A 17,290-nucleotide genomic window follows, 5' to 3' on the forward strand; every position below is an offset into this window, starting at 1 on the left:
GTAATCTATTGGCTAGGATTTTGTTGAGAATTTTCGCATCTATGTTCATGAGTGAGATTGGTCTGAAATTCTCCTTTTTGTTTGGGTCTTTTCCTGGTTTTGGTATCAGGGTGATGTTTGCTTCATAGAATGTGTTGGGGAAGATTCCTTCTTCCTCAATTTTTGGAATAATTTCTGCAGGACAGGATTATAAGCTCTTCCTTGAAGGTTTGATAGAATTCTGGAGTGAAGACATCTGGACCAGGGCATTTTTTGGTTGGAAGCTTTTTTATTGTTTCTTTGATCTCAGTTCTTGAAATTGGTCTGTTCAGGAGCTCTATTTCTTCCTGGCTGAGTCTAGGGAGAGGGTGTGATTCCAAATATTGATCCATTTCCTTCACATTGTCAAATTTCTGGGCATAGAGTTTCTGGTAGTATTCAGAGATGATCTCTTGTATCTCTGTGGGATCAGTTGTTATTTCCCCTTTATCATTTCTGATTGAGGTTACTAGAGATTTTACTTTTCTATTCCTCGTTAGTCTGGCCAATGGTTTATCTATTTTATTTATTTTTTCAAAAAACCAACTCCTTGTTTCATTAATTTTCTGAATGATTCTTTTGTTTTCAATTTCATTGATCCTTGATTTGATTTTGGATATTTCTTTTCTTCTACTGAGTTTAGGCTTAGATTGTTCTTCTTTTTCCAATTCCATAAGATCTCTTGTGAGATTGTTGATGTGCTCTCTTTCTGTTTTTCGAATGTAGGCATCTAAAGCGATGAATTTTCCTCTCAAAACTGCTTTTGCAGTATCCCACAGGTTTTGGTAGCTTGTGTCTTCATTGTTGTTATGCTCAAGGAAGTTAATAATTTCCTGTTTTATTTCTTCCTTCACCCATCTGTTATTCAACAGAAGATTGTTTAGTTTCCGTCCCTTTGGGTGGGGTCGAGCATTTTTGTTAGAGTTGAGTTCCACCTTTAGTGCCTTATGGTCTGAGAAGATACAAGTTAAAATTTCAATTCTTTTGATTCTGTTGATAATTGTTTTGTGTCCCAGGATATGGTCAATTTTGGAGAATGTTCCATGGGGTGATGAGAAGAATTTATATTCTTTATCTTTGGGATGGAGTGTTGTATATGCGTCTATCAAGCACAGTTGTTCTAGGGTCTCATTTAAGTCTCTTATATCCTTGTTTAATTTCTGTTTAGAGGATCTGTCCAGCTCTGTAAGAGGAGTGTTAAGGTCCCCTGTTATGATGGTTTTATCAGATATCATATTGCTCAGACTGAGTAAGGTCTGTTTCAAGAATCTGGGAGCATTTAAATTGGATGCATAGATATTTAGAATTGAAATGTCTTCATGTTGTATTTTTCCCTTGACCAATATAAAGTGACCATCTTTGTCTTTTTTGACTTAAATTGCTTTAAATCCACATGTATCTGAAAATAAGATTGCAACTCCTCTTTTCTTCTGAATTCCATTTGCCTGAAAAATTGTCTTCCAATCCTTGACTCGGAGCTTTAATTTGTCTTTTGAAGCCAGGTGTGTTTCTTGCAGACAGCAAATGGATGGCTTGTGTTTTTTTAATCCAGTCAACCAATCTGTGTCTCTTCAGTGGGGAATTCAAGCCATTAACATTTATAGAGATAATTGATAAGTGTGGTAGTATTCTATTCGTCTTATTTTGTGAGAGTCCATTGCTTAGTTTTGTCTTTTGCATCAGTGTGGAGGTTTGGTTCTGTCGTTTAATTTCCGAGTTCTTACTTTGCTGCTGATCCATTGTGGTGGTCCGTGTGCAGAACAGGTTGAAGTATTTCCTGTAGAGCTGGTCTTGTTGTGGCGAATTTCCTCAATGTTTGTATATCCATAAATGATTTGATTTCTCCATCAATTTTGAAGCTTAGCTTAGCAGGGTACAGAATTCTGGGCTGGAAATTGTTCTGTTTAAGTAGATTAAAGGTAGATGACCATTGTCTTCTTGCTTGGAAAGTGTCATTAGAGAAGTCTGCGGTCAGTCTAATTGATTTGCCCCTGTATGTCAAGTGGCGCTTACTCCTGGCAGCTTGCAGAATCTTTTCTTTTGTCTTGACTTTGGACAGGTTCATCACAATGTGTCTTGGAGAAGCTCGGTTAGAGTTGAGGCGACCTGGGGTCCGATATCCCTCTGAAAGCACTGTGTCAGAATCTTTGGTGATATTTGGGAAATTTTCTTTTATAATATTCTCTAGTATGGCTTCCATTCCTCTGGGACATTCTTCTTCCCCTTCTGGAATTCCTATAACTCGTATGTTGGAACGCTTCATAAAGTCCCATAATTCTGACAGGGAAAGTTCTGCTTTCTCTCTCTTCTTTTCTGCCTCTTTTACTATCTGAGTTACCTCAAAAACTTTGTCTTCTACCTCTGAAATTCTTTCTTCTGCATGGTCTAACCTGTTGCTGATACTTTCCATTGCATCTTTAAGTTCCCTGATTGACTGTTTCATTTCCTTCAGCTCTGCTATATCCTTTTTATATTCTTCATATCGTTCATCTCTGATTTGATTCTGTTTTTGGATTTCCTTTTGGTTAGTTTCCACTTTGTTAGCAGTTTCCTTCATTGTTTCCATCATTTCTTTCATTGTTTTCAACATGTGTATTCTAAATTCCCTTTCTGTCATTCCTAACATTTCTGTGTAGGTGGAATCCTCTGCAGTAGCTACCTCATGGTCCCTTGGTGGGGTTGTTCTGGACTGGTTCTTCATGTTGCCTGGAGTTTTCTGCTGATTCTTCCTCATGGGTGATTTCTTTTATCTGTTTCCTTGCCCTAATTTTCCTTTCACTTCCTCTTGCTCTTTAAGTTCTCGTGCCTGTGGACTGTGGTCTCAGCTGCTTGGGAGGCTGAGTTGGAAGGAATGCTTGAACCCAGGAGTTCAAGGTTGCAATGAGCTGTGAACACTCATTGTGTGCACTCCAGGCTGGATAACAGAATGAGACTCTGTCTCTCAACCGTTGAGGATTGGAGGTCCCAGTTCCCCAAACCCAGCTGACCTGGTTCAATTACTTGGCTGAGACAAGTCTCAGGGCAGCAAAGAGAGATTTTATTTAGGAAGAACAAAGAGAAAGTTTAGAGCACTTCCAAAGAGAGTTAGAAGTCTGCTCAGCTTCTTAATGGCGGATCTATCCAGCACTGCCAAAGGAGTGTTGAAATCTCCGACTATTATGGAGCTGGAGGAAATCAAGTTGCTCATGTCTTTTAGAGTTTCTCTTATAAATTGAGGAGCATTCTGTTTGTGTGCATAAATATTCATAATTGGAATCTCATCATATTGAGGATTACCCTTAACAAATATGTAGTGACCATTTTTGTCTTTCTTTACTTTTGTTGGTTTAAAGCCTATTGTGTCAGCAAATAGAATTGCAACACCTGCTTTTTTCTCATTACCATTTGCCTGAAATATGGATGACCATCCTTTCACCCTGAATCTATATTTATCTTTTAAGGTAAGATGTTACACTTATATGCAGCAAATATCTGACCTGACTTTTTGTATACAGTCAGCTATACTGTGCCTCTTTAGAGGACACTTTAAGTCGTTCACATTAATGGAGAATATTGATATGTCTGGTAAAATTTTGGGTATCAAGTTTTTTGAAAGTCCAGTGGACAATTTTAGTCCTTTCTCCACTGTGGAAGTTGGAGTTTGATCAAAGTTTCTGAGTGAGTTCTTTTTTTGGTAGAGGATTGGGGTGTCGCTATGGAGGATAGTTCTGAGAATATCCTGGAGTACTGATTTGGTCATGGCAAATTTCTTCAACATATGAATGCCATAAAGGATTTAATTTCTCCATCATAAATGAAACTCAGTTTATATGTATACAGGATCCGGAGTTGAAAATTATTTTGCTTTAGGAAATTAAAGGTCGAGGACAACCCTCTTCTGGCTTTAAAAGTTTCAGCAGAGACATCCTCCGTCATTCTAATATTCTTCCCTTTGTGGGTAATAGATTTCTTGCATCTAGCTGCTTTCATTATTTTCGCCTTCATATTGACACTAGTGAAGTTAATTATGACATGCCTGGGGGATATCTTGTTTGGATTGAGTTGTGCTGGGGTTCTGAAACTGTCTGCTATCTGGATTTCAGAATATCTTGACATATCTTGAAAATTCTCTTTCATAATTTCATGAAGAAGGGCCTCTGTGCCTTGCAAGACCTCTTCATCACTTTCAGTGATTCCAATGAGGCGGATTTTAGCCTTCTTCAAATTATCCCAGAGCTCTCTGAGAGAATGATACATTTTTGCTCTCCATTTCTCATCTTCTTTGAGAGTTTGGGAGTGTTCAAACACCTTGTCTTCAATGTCAGAAATCCTTTCTTCTGCCTGCTCCACTCTGTTACTGAGGGATTCTACTGTATTTTTTAGATCTTTGAGGGCTGCAAATGCTTGCTTCAGTGCATCGAAATCTTTGGTGGTTTTGTCTTTAAATTCATTAAATTCTTGAGACAATGTTTTAATTTCTCCTCAAATTTCTAATTCTGACTTTTGAATTGCTCTTCGGATTTCTAATTCCAGATTTTCCTCCATTCAATTAATCTTGTTTGCAATCCAAATTCTGAATTTGATTTCTGACATCTCAGCCAGCTGTTTATCAATGGGATCTTCAGCTACATCTGCCATATCTGTCCTTTGGGAGTTGTTGATCTATTCTGGTTATTCATGTTACCAGAATTTTTCCACCAATTGTGCCCCACGATTACTTTACACCATTTGATTTTTCCTCTGGAGCCTTGTCGAGGACCCGTGCAGTGCTACAGCCTGAGATGTTGGGGATCTATTTGATGTGGTGGGGCTAAGTGGTTCTGTCTTGTTTTCAGCTGGTCTCTGTTCACCCCTAGTGAAACAGTTACTCTGGGTTGAAGTATCAGCTGTGGAGTATTACCAGCAATTAAGTCACCCTGCCCTCCACAGGCAAGAATTGGAAAAGAAAATCAAACTTTCTTACAACAACACACCCAGGGCACCATTTGAATAGTCCTCAGGCAATTGGCTCAGTTCAAAAGGTCCAAATCAATTGTGTCAGTCAGCACCTGCCTCAGGTGGGAGAGTTTAAAAGGTCTCTGGCAACTGGAACGCAGGGGTCTGGTGACAACTCAAATATGACTTGCTCTGGTGCTCCGTAAATTCTGGAGGACCCAACCAGCAAACACATTAGTCTGGGAAGTTTGATACCTTCTTCCCCATCTTGAATTTCTGTCACACCCAGTCACGTCTAGCCCCGCAGGGCTGTTACCCAGTCAGTTGTCTCCAGTGAGCAGATACTCCAGAGGTTTGCACCTACCTATATCACAAGGAAGTCTGTGTCTGCTCAGCCAGGCCACTGCTCTCTGCCTCTATCCATTAGGGGGTGGTGAGACCTGTCAAACTCGGGCGGTTGATGGAGGCTGGGGGGTGTTCACTTTGTTCCAGCCGCGCCCTAGATTAATGTTACTGGCCCAACAGAACAACCTTGTTGGAGTTTGTTTCTGTCCTAGCTAAATTCCTCTGCAGAGGAGGGGCTGATTTGAATTCCCAGAACCTGTGCCTCAGGCCCTGTCTTTACTCCTGCAGGTTTTTATTTGCAGCACGGTCAGCTGTCAGCTCTAGCCTCCTGTCCTCCTTTGTCTATAGGCTGATGATCCCCTGAGGGCCGGGTGCGTCTTATGCTCAGTAGAGTGGTCCTCTTGGTGAGCCCACTCTGGGAGTTTCCTTGTTCTGCACGTGCTTTTTCTAGTCCTTGTGTTCCACCCAGGCCAGTACCGCCTCAGGCAAACCCTTTACTCATGGGGCCTGTGTTTCAGTCCCAAATCTGTTCTGTGGTGGTTGCCATCTGAGAAGATGCCTGGCCTCCTTTAGTTGCCCAGGGAGACAGGGGGAGTTGCTTTGGGAAATCTGAGCGTTTGCCTTTTTGTTGCTAAAGATGACTGCTGCTCTGTGCCTCGGGGCACTGCCGCTGCGGCGTGATTCCCTCTCAGCTGACCATCGTCTCCTCACTCCCATGCCACAGAATCAGCTCTGACCAACTGCAGTCCAGGTCCTGTCCACACCCCTCGAGAAATCACACAAGACTCTGGACTCCTGGGGGACAGGCCTCCAGACCTCAGAGTGAGAGTGGAGGGAAGTGCTGGGAGCTCAGAATTGCAGGTCGTAACACGAAACTCATTGAGACCAAATGATCACATAAACATATACAAAGGCTACCAGACACACGAGCCCGTAGATGCACAGACAGAGATAGATAGACATACAGACAACACCCATGACAACAGCAACAAAAAACAACTACAATAAAAATAGTGATAAATGTAAAATAATTGAAAAAAAAGAAAAAAGTGGTGTTCATAAAAAAGTTAAAGAAGTAAGAAAAGAGAAATTAAAATTAGAAAAAAAGGAAATAAAAATATGTCTATAAAAATCATAAAAAATAATAATAGTTCCTCCAAGAAAATGGTGAGGAAAAAAACAGAACAAAAAAAAAGAGAAAAAGAAAAAATGGCACCAATCACAAAAATATTATTCTTGTACATATGTAGAAATATACATCTGTATGTATGATGTAGGGATCAATTTTCGTAGGAATATATTTATAATGCAGTATACTTTCTGGACACCAGGAGGCGCTGTGAGTAGTTTCCAGGCTTATACCTGATTCACAGTTTATACTGTTACCACCTAAGCACCCTACCTGGCCGATCGCCATTTTGGAGTTTTGGTCAAAGTTTGTCACCTAAGTATTGCGCAACCTCAGCTGCTCTGTTCCAGATGGCACTCCTGTCCGACCTCCCAACTCGTTGCAGCAGTCCACGCTTCACAAATCTTTCCACTCTGCTCCGACGTTCTTCTACAAACTGGCGACTGCAGTCGGCTGTTGGGAAGGGTGTTGGCTGCTGGTGGCTCCCGTGGCTGCTGACAGGTCCCGTGGCTGGGTTCGGGGACCTTATTCTCAGTGTTGTGGTTCAGAGTTTCCCTTTTGAATTGGGACTTTTCAGTCCAGCCACCTGCCAGTTTGCCATGCAGCCTGAACTGCCAGCCCCCTCCAACATTCCCCACCAGGGATGCTCTGGTCTATTTAATCACTCCTGTTGTTCTGGGGGAAGGCGTCTGCCATTTTGGATAGTTCAAAATGTCTGTTTCCCAGGCGGTATCCCTTCCCTTCAATTTTCCATTGGGTTGCCGAGCTCTCTGTGGTTTTGAGTAGCTCTCCTTTCGGGTGCCATCCTTAGCTCAGGAGTACATTTTCGTAAGTTGGGTTTTGCCAGTAATTGGAAGCTGCTGTCCCCCGTAAGGGAGGGGCCTGCCAGCCAGCATGGCCAAGCAGGGAAAAATCTCTACAACAGTCTGTGGTTTTAAATTACCCCTCATATACAGCAATCTGCCAATTTGCTGAGTGTCTCCAGCTGTCCGTCCACACCAATAATCCACGCGTGGGAAGGGTCCAGACCACTCTTCCTCTCACCTGATGACTTGGGAGAGGTCGGCTACATGTCCGCCCCATCTGCCATCATGCTCCGCCTCCATCCTTCCCTCTTTATTAAGGCTTTCCATACTTTCTTGAAGTTGTTTCCTAATTGGGAAGGAGTTGCACAGTGTATGTCCTGTTTACTTGCTTTTACTTAAACATAAACATAAGGTAAGTTGTTCTTATCAGAGGATATCTTTTTCTTCAACAATTTTTCCTATCAGTAAATATTTTATCACAAAACATTTTGATGTCTTCAAGGCCTTGTTTAGCTAAATGAAGCAGCATTGACATTTTTGAGCTCATACTCGACATGATGTACTCCCAAGTTGCCCATTATGCCAGTATCTAGTGTTATCACTGACATATTTCTAGAGTGAGAAATATTTTAAGGATGTAATGCCAGAAGTATGATATCCCATGTATTATATTTTTCACAATGTTGATCTGTGTTTGGTGGAGAATGCAAAGTAATGTTATGGAAGGTGAAGTAAGTTCCTTGTTGCTATATAACATGAGTTAATGTTTTGTCTTCGAATATGTTTCCTTTGGCTGCCTATGCTCAATTTACAGAATCAATAGCCATACACAAGTGGAAGGTAAGGTTCATCTCGAGAGCATATGTATAGCTGCAATGCTTTGGTTTTCAAGACATTCTTCTTTCTTTAAAGGTTAAAAAACTTTGATCTTAGAGTAGATAATTCAAATATTTTTGACAAAAATGATTAGGAAATGTTGATACCACTTATTTTAATTATAAAGTACTTTAAACTCAATGTTGATGTTAATTTTAACAGAATTTATCAGAGAATCTTACCAAGGAGGATCTTAGTGGTTCTTGGACTGGCAATTCAAATGGATACAAGACAGTACCCAAACAAGTAAAGGGTAAGCACTACAACTTATGGGAAATGTCATGTGAAATAATGTTTATTGAAGAACGTGAGCACCAAAAACCATCTTGGCTTTTAGATATGTATGGTAGAAAAAAGAAAAGATGAAGCAAAACAGTGATAAATTGTATGTCTTCTCAGGTGTCAGCAACAGATGATGAAATCGAGAGTATCACTTAAGGAACTGAATCTTTAGTCCCATCTCAGTATAGTGCGAGAGCTGAGCAAAGACAAGAAATCAGGAAGAGGACAGCTTTACAAAAGGGGATGAAGAACTGGGAAAGCAGACAGTACAGAGAGTACATGGAGAGAAAAGGAGCAGATGGATGTAATGTCAGGGTGGTCCAATAAAATATTTCTTAAGTAAAAGGTAGATTAAAGTGTTAGGTGGGAAGAATGTAGTAAAGATGAAGATCTTCCAGTGCCAAAATGAGTGAGACAAGTAGCACCAAAATCCTTGTTCTCCCTGTGTTTCTCACTGTTTGGAAGCCATTAAGGGCTGAGGCCCCTGTTCATGCAGAGCTGTTTGATGGAGTGTGGAGCTGTTACGTGTAAGCAATTTCATGTCATATAAAGTGATGTTTCTTCATAGCATATGGTTCAATTTTATGGAAGTGGATAGAAGACAATGGGGTTATTCGTGGAGAGGTCAGGAAAGCTGTAGCCCAGTAACATTCCATTAGAAACATGGTGATTTTAAATGCCATTTCAGTGTGGAATATGTGACTGGGAGAAACTGGAGGCTGTATTCCAAGGGCTATTTTTAGGTAAAGAAATGTGGACTAATACTCTTTAAAGACCAGATATTCTCAAACATTAAGAAATCAATGGGGACCATGTTAAAGATGCACATCGTGATTGAGCAGGTTTGTGATTCTACAGTCGTAATGCATTCTCATTTGTTTCCAGTACTGTTGGTCCTCAGAACGCCCTGAATAACTAGGGCATAGAGTTCTCTGTAGAGGAATGTGTAGGAGGCGCCATTGAAGAGCACTTCCAACCTAGAATCAAAGGAAAGCATTATTTTGTTCTTATTTTTGAGCATTTTTCTAGCTGGAGGATAACACTGAATGATAGAGATATTGAAACACTAGATATATGATGTTTTGCTAAATAAAGAGGAAAGAGGTGGTGGAAATAATCTATCAAAAGAATGCAGATGGCAGATTGCAAGATTTTTTTTTTTTTTGGCAAACGAAGAGGGCTTGTGAGTGGGCATAGAGGAAAGAAGTTTAGCGAGGTAATTTCTCAGTTAGTGATGAGCAAACATGACAGAACTCAGTTCAGGTGGCTTCAGGAAATTTGCACACACAGAGAAGATTTGATTACTGCAGCTGCAGAGATGACTGGAAGGAGGAGGAAGTGCTGGATTGGGGCAGAACACAGGGAGGCATTTCTTTTCTCCAGAAGGATCAGGCATCTGAGATATATGTTGCATTGATACTAGTTAATCAGATCAGGTTACTTTGAACAAAGATGGCTGGCTTTTTTTGCAAATGTTTTTTTTTTTTTCTATAAAGTAGTTGTTTCCTAATTCCCTTAATGTGAGATCTTCAAGAACACTAATTTTAGAAACAGTACACTTAGCATTTGATTCAATCTGTATAAAAGTAAAGTATGCAAGCAAAATATGTATCCCCAAATATTCTGAAAATTTAAAAAAAGCCTAAAAGCTTATTTTTGCCTCTTATGAAATTTAATGTCATATTCAATGAATATTCTAGTGATTTTTGAATATAAAAATTCATTAACATCTAGTAATTATTTTTTAAAAACATTTTAACTTTTTTTTTTTTTTTTGTGGTTTGTAGGTCCAGGGCTTGGTTTGAATCTGCCACCTCTGGCATATGGGGCCAGTGCCCTACTCCTTTGAGTCACAGGAGCCACCCAACATCTAATAATTATATGGCCATTCAGTGTTTCCTTTTTGATAAATAGTTCACCATAGATAGCTCAGTATATGTAATTTCTCACATACCTCTTATATGAATTGAGGAAGAAAATTAACAGCACAAAAGTAGAGGGCCTAAGAAATATTGGTATACTTGTGTCTCTTGTGGGTATGGAGAAGATCAAATTTCTAAAACTGCTATTCTACAAGGGTCTAGCCATGCAGATCGATTGAACCCTTTCTCTAATGAGAAATGGATTATGCCCTCATCTGAACTGTCTTCATAGCTGTGTTTCTTCCTAAATGACATCCACAAACTGAAGAACTTGGCACTTAATTGCAGCCTATTGTACAAATGATGTTTTGGGTTGTAGTAAAGGCATGCTGTAAGCTTCTGCCATCGGCCTTGCCTTTTATGCTCTCTGGGTCATGATTTGCTCCTTCAAATAAAGACCACTCTTCACTCTTCTGTATGTGCACTTTTCTATATGAGTGATTTTCATTTGAAACATAATCTCACTTTTGAAGTTTTAACTGTATATTATATTAAACTTGTATTCCTGTTGTCTTCAGTTTTTGTCTGTTATGCTCCTGTCTGCCCATAAATCAATCAATCCGCCAATAAAAGAGAGAAAAAGCAGCCCGAAACCTAAAGTATTTATTTTCTAAGCCCAGCTTGGGGGTTCAGCTCAATAGGAACTCTCCTCCACTGTATGTTTGGCTTTGTCATATTTACATTTACACTGATTACTATGTTCTCTTTGTTTTTCAGTGCATGTTAAGACACAACCTCAGTATCAGGTAACAATATTCATTCAGGAAATTTGCACACACAGAGAAGATTGGATTACTGCAGCTCCAGAGATTACTGGAAGGAGGAGGAAGTGCTGGATTGGGGCAGAACACAGGGAGGCATTTCTTTTCTCCAGAAGGATCAGGCATCTGATATATGTTGCATTGATACTAGTTAATCAGATCAGGTTACTTTGAACAAAGATGGCTGGCTTTTTTTGCAAATGTTATTATTGTTTTTTTTTTTTTTTTTTTTTCTATAAAGTAGTTGTTTCCTAATTCCCTTCATGTGAGGGAATTATTTTCTGTACATTGTGTGAAATTGTGCTTTACTTATGATACAATTTGTTTCAAAGCTCACTGTGCACGATGCTGACATAAAACCTCCTACTCCAAAAAAAGGAGTACAAAGGATTAAAGTTAAACCAGCTGCAACAGGTAATTTTCTTTTGTTGTTGTTGTTGTCATTCTGCCTCCCATTGTTCTCTGATTTGGCATCCCTGTCCTTGTTAGGGAAATGACAGAGGTGAATTTGGTGACTCCACAACTTTCCAAGTGCTTCTTGGAATTCAAATCTTTACTTAGAGGAGCACTTCATGTTAACATCTCAGTCATGTTTAACTTTAATTATTCCATCTTACTGATTTTACACTGATGATAACAAAGGAAGTCAGATGATCCAATTAGTAGAGTATATTTGTGTGAGAGGGTATCCTTATTAGTAAAATAATTAATCACTCCTTTATGAATTTTTTTTTTAGTTTTTAGTTTTTCATTTATTGAGAGACTTTTTTTGGTAGTACATATTTATTTTGGTGAAATATATAAAGCAAGTCTGGCAGAATTGCAAGAGAAAGTTGCGAGTCTACAAACAAAGTGGGAAACTTTTTTAAATGAATTTTTTTTCTTTTTTTTGTTAAATCATATCTGTGTACATTAGTATGATCATGGGGCACCATACACTTGGTTCATAGACCGTTTGACACATTTTCGTCACACTACTTAACATAGCTTTCCTGGCATTTTCTTAGTTATTTTCCATTATGAATATTTGGTAGACACAGTCTTAAAACCGTGATCCTGAAAGGTTAATAGTACAAAATAGTCCTTCTGTACTATTTACGGAATATTACACAGAAATAATGAACACCTGGAATTGTCTGTACATTATTTCCAAGGACTTTCAAAGTTTTGACAATGTATGAGTCTAGTGATAAATATTGCTGAGAATTAGTTTCTGGGTCATAAAATTGCACACAAATGGTATACATTGTATATAACATTCAGCAACTTCTTCATTTGCTCAATATTACATTTTTTTGGATCTGCTGAGAATGACACTAGTATATTTGTTTAGTTTAAGCTCTCTGTGCCATTCCAACATATGTGTACCACACTGAACTGAACACTGAATGCAGATTAGAAATGTAAATGTGATTGGGGATCCATAGGATCTTTTGTATACAGTAGGTTGTAAATATTAAAACTTACTATACTAAGCATTAAAATGGAAAAAATTATAATGCAAAACCTAGATTCTTTTATTTATTCCATAAAAATCTACATTACACTTGAGGCTGACACTTTGTGAATCATTTCTTGAACCATTCATATATTTCAGAAGTGCATTTATTTTGCAATATGGCCTGTAAGTCATCTTCTGTTTATTCATGTGTCCCTGGAATTTATCTTCCCTACAGTATTCACTGTGGTCCCTCTCTAGGGCCATTAGGATGATTAAGTGGTCCTTGAATTGGTAATATTGTAGGACCTTAGGTCTCACATGGGGCTTTCACAATCTAACTTTTTCTCAACTCTTCATTTTAGCCCATACCCTGTGTGCCTGCCTTTTCACTAGCATTACTGAAATACCTCTGGGAGTGCCCTCTGAGCCAATTCCTCTTTTTTGGACAAATGCACATCCTCTTTCAGGCTTCTCTTTCCTCCTGCTGCTTCCTGTCCTGCTCTCCCTTTCTCCTGGCCTCTCCATCTTTTCACCTTGCTCATCTCACCCTGTACTTGTCAGTTCAGACATGACCTCTAGAAAAGCCAATCTTGATGCATCTTATTCATTTTCCTTTAATCACAGTATAATTATCAAGTACAATAGATAAAAACTATGTGCCCAACAATGCTGTGGAATATTGTATCCTACAGCCTTTGGATCTGGGGAATAGAAATGGAAATAAATAACTTATAGTTCAGGTGGGGAAGGTGCAAAAGAGAAATCCATAAGTCCTGAGGATGAGAGTAGATTCAGTGAGAGAGTAGATTCCAGTTTGACCAGGGAAAGAGCTGTAATTAACAAGGTCTTCACATAGCAATCTGTGTCCAAAAATAAAGAAGGAAAGAATGAAAGAAGAGAGAAGATGGAAAAAGAAGAATAAAAGAAGAGAAAAGAAAATTAAAAATTGAATGAAGATTGTCAGCCTATTAGAGGGAAAGCATTTCACACGTAAGTCACAGGGCATACACTGATTATGGTATGAAAAGTAACAGCAACTTACAGAATAACATATGCAATGCTTTGCAGGTTTTATTAAGAAGGAGACAGGCGTACACAGGGATACTTGATATGTTTTCCTGGATTGAAAATTTTTTCTTTGTTTATGATGACTATGTCATGTATGTTGGGTGGATGAATTTCTGCATGAATCTGTGATCTTTGTGAGCCTTCTACACACTGATGCCTAGTAGTTTTCTGAGTGGTTTTTTAAGTGTTAGATAATTAGGAATATTTTTTAAAGAAGTATATAGTCTGCTAAAGACTTAACTTCATCTAAACACTCAATCTATAAAATAAAAAGAAATTTAGCTTTCTATCCATTTTTATAAAGCAGATAGCTTTTACCACATCATTCTAAGAAACTCATTATTAGATTAACTAGGAGTACTTTTTAAGGAAGTATATAGTCTGCCAAAGACTTCATCTAGAAATTTAATTTATAAAATAAAAAGAAATTTAGCTTTCTATCCATTTTTATAAAGGTAATAGCTTTTACCATCATTCCAAGCAACTCATTATTAGATTATTTAGGAGTATTTTTAAAAGAAGTATATAGTCTGCTAAAGACTTAACTTCATCTAAACTCTCAATTTATAAAATCAACATAAATGTAACTTTCTATCCACTTTTATAAAGCTGATACCTTTTATCACATCATTCTAATCAGCTCATTTAAATAAATATATGAAATTTACAGTATACAACTTTGTTACGTCAGAAGAAGAGGAAGAAGAGCCTGAAGGAGTTGAAAATGACCAGCCACAGGTATAAACAAATTGACACTTATGTTCCTGGTTTCATACTACTTTTTTACATGAATAATGTGGCATAGTCCAAAGGACATTTCCTACTGGAATAGCATTTTATAATTCATATGTTGTAAGCTAATATTTAAGTTGAGGAAGTTTTTTAACTAGTTATAAAGCTTAAACCTTCCTAAAGTGAAGAGTGACTTATAGCTAATCTTTGTCCTTGGATTCGAGGCAGAGAATTTCTGGTGTTTTCCTGCTTCTTTAGTTTTATAACCTTACATGATAAGGTCATGCCAAGTACAGAATCATATTACTAAGCAAGAGAAATTACAAGCAATTTCATCATGATGGCCACTGAGTTGGACTCATGTTCAAAGAGTCACCATGCCTAATGTCCCCAACTGTAGTGTAGTTTTATACTGCCAGTCATTTGTGCCAGGTAGAGTGGTTCTTCCATCTTGTGGCCTCTAACTCGGTTCGGCCTGTGTGCTGAGAGAGGGAATGAGGTCATTAGACTGTGCCTATGAAGGAAATCCGACCTTGCAGAAAGGGACATTGATGTGATTGTGTACAGCAGCAAGTTGTAACTCACATAGCTGTATAAAATTATTAAATGGTATCAAGGTTCCTTTACTCACTGTCCAAAGAGGACATTAGAAAATCTTAGACATAGGCTTAAGCGGATAGTCCGTGTCAGAAAAATAGCACTGTCATATTCTGCTGTATCATTTGAATTCACATTTGAGAATTGGCTTTTCTTTCTGATTGCTATTGATTTTATCTTGTGATAATGTAAAATTTTCCAGTTTTCAGTTATCAGTTTTTAAAAACAGAATGGAAATAACCATGTTAATTGAGCATGTTTGCATATGGAAACATGACTCCTGATTAGGAATGAATGAGGACTGATGAAATGTATCTGTACATTCAGAACTTCCTTGTGTTCAAAAGTATGAGCAACTGGGCATCAAACAAGGCAAAGAGGAATGGGGAAGTAAATAAAAACACCTGAGAAATGAGTTGAAACAGAGTTCTGGTTAAATCTGTGAATGATACAAAATTCCTGCTTGTCCTGTAGTAGAGTTAGTGTAAGGACGGAGCAAAGTTCAGAAAAAGCACCATCTAATGTAACAAATAGTATACCAGACTGTGAGGGGAAAGATGCACCTGGATTTTCCACTCTTTAGTGTTTGAGGCATTTTCTTAACAAAATGCCTCAGTCACAAAAATATTTTCCATCTCATGCCTACTTTGTGTTCCTGAAGTATAATCTTCACTCACCTTCTAAAGTTTATTTAAATTAAAGAAAAAGTGTACTGTAAAAATGCTAACAATGCACACAGACACTCGGCATGCATTTGACACAGGTGAGGAGAAATGTGAAGATAATACAGACACTAAAACAAGCAAGGAAGTCAGAAGTTATTGTCAAAATGAAGGGACACTTAAGATTTTTTTTTCTGAAGTTCTTATTTTTATATCGTAAATTTTTTATTGAATCGTAACTGTACATTACTGCTTTTATGGGGTACAATGTTCTGATTTTAGACACAATTTGGAATGCTTACATCAAACTGGTTAACATAGGGTTCACCTTACTGAATTATTTGTTGTGTTAAGACATTTATACTCTACTCTTAATAGATTTGACATGTACCCTTGTGATATGCACCATAGGTGATGACTCACCATTTACCTTCCATTCACATGGCCTCCCTCTGCTCCTACTCTCCCCCTCTCTTCCCTCTTTCATTCTGGGCTATAGTTATGATTTATCATTTGTATAAAAGTGTGGGGGATTATATATTCATTTCACAATAGTACTGAGTACATTGGACAGTTTTTCTTCCATTCTTGAGATATGTTACTAAGAAAAATATGTTCCAGCTCATTATGTGAACAAAAAGGGGCAAAGTCTCCATCTTTTTGATGGCTGCATAATATTCCATGGTATACATATACCACAATTTGTTACTCTATTTAGGGGGTCTATGGGTACTTGGGCTTCTTTCATGACTGGGCAATCATGAATTGGGCTGTAATAAACATTCTGGTGCAAATATGTTTTGTAAAATGATGACTGGTCATCTGGACTTATTCCTAGCAGAGGCATAGCAGGATCAAATAGTAGGTCTACTTTTAGTTTCCTGAGTGTTCTCCAAACCTCTTTCTAAAAGGGACATATTGGCCTGCATTCCCACCAGCAGTGCAGAAATGTTCCCTTCTCTCCACATCCACACCAAAATCTGTAGTTTTGTGACTTTCTGATGTGGGCTACTCTTCCTGGAGTTAGATGATGTCTCAAAGTGGTTTTGGTGTGTATTTCTCTGATGATTAAAGATGATGAGCAGTTTTTCATGAGTCTGTAGGCCATGCACCTATTTACTTCAGAGAAGCTTCTGTTCAATTCTCTTGCCCAAAATGAAATGAGATCACTTGTTCTTTCCTTGCGAATTAATTGGGTTTTCTGTTTATTCTAGTTATCAAACCTTGGTTGGAAACATAACCTGGAAAAATCTTCTCCCATTCTGAGGACCGTGTACTGGCTTTACTTTGTTCTTTTTACAGGGTTTGATCAGATCCCTGTAGTACATTTTTGGTTTTGCTTCAATTGTTTAGGGGCTGGGGTCCTCCTCATAACACATTCTTCCAGGCCAATTTTTTCAGGGGACAAGTATTTCCCTTGTCCCCTCTAAAATATTTTTTATTGTTTTATGTCTTATGTTTAAACTGTTTATCCAATGAGAATCAATTTTTGTTAATGGTGAAAGATGAGGGTCCAGTTTCAGTGTTCTACAAGTTGCCATCCAGTTCACCTAGCACCATTTGTTGAATAGGGAATCTTTCCCCCAATTTATGTTTTTGATATGCTTATCAAAGATTGAATGATGGTAAGTGTCTGGGTTAATCTCTTGGTTCTCTACTCCGTTCCATACATTTACCTTGGCATTTTTACCATGCTGTTTTGATCAATATAGATTGCTAGTATAGGCTGAAGTCTGG

The 17,290-nt window shown here is 38.3% G+C and overlaps 2 protein-coding genes across 2 annotated transcripts in view; both read left to right on the forward strand.

Moving 5' to 3' along the window:
* LOC128579606 (POTE ankyrin domain family member B-like) overlaps positions 1–6,968 on the forward strand; it is a 76,726-nt gene extending 69,758 nt beyond the window's left edge. The window contains exon 17 of the mRNA XM_053581596.1: positions 6,757–6,968. Coding sequence (XP_053437571.1) covers positions 6,757–6,968 — 212 coding nt within the window. The remainder of the gene's footprint in view (positions 1–6,756) is intronic.
* A 1,322-nt stretch (positions 6,969–8,290) lies between these two features.
* The window catches only part of LOC128579607 (neurofilament medium polypeptide-like), a gene marked incomplete at its 3' end in the record, with an annotated part of 132,562 nt that continues 123,562 nt past the window's right edge, over positions 8,291–17,290 (forward strand). Inside the window, exons 1-3 of the mRNA XM_053581597.1 lie at positions 8,291–8,341; positions 11,010–11,467; positions 14,233–14,300. Coding sequence (XP_053437572.1) covers positions 11,365–11,467; positions 14,233–14,300 — 171 coding nt within the window. The remainder of the gene's footprint in view (positions 8,342–11,009; positions 11,468–14,232; positions 14,301–17,290) is intronic.

The sequence above is a fragment of the Nycticebus coucang genome, unplaced genomic scaffold (genome assembly GCF_027406575.1).
Source record: "Nycticebus coucang isolate mNycCou1 unplaced genomic scaffold, mNycCou1.pri scaffold_70, whole genome shotgun sequence".
Taxonomy (NCBI): domain Eukaryota; kingdom Metazoa; phylum Chordata; class Mammalia; order Primates; family Lorisidae; genus Nycticebus; species Nycticebus coucang.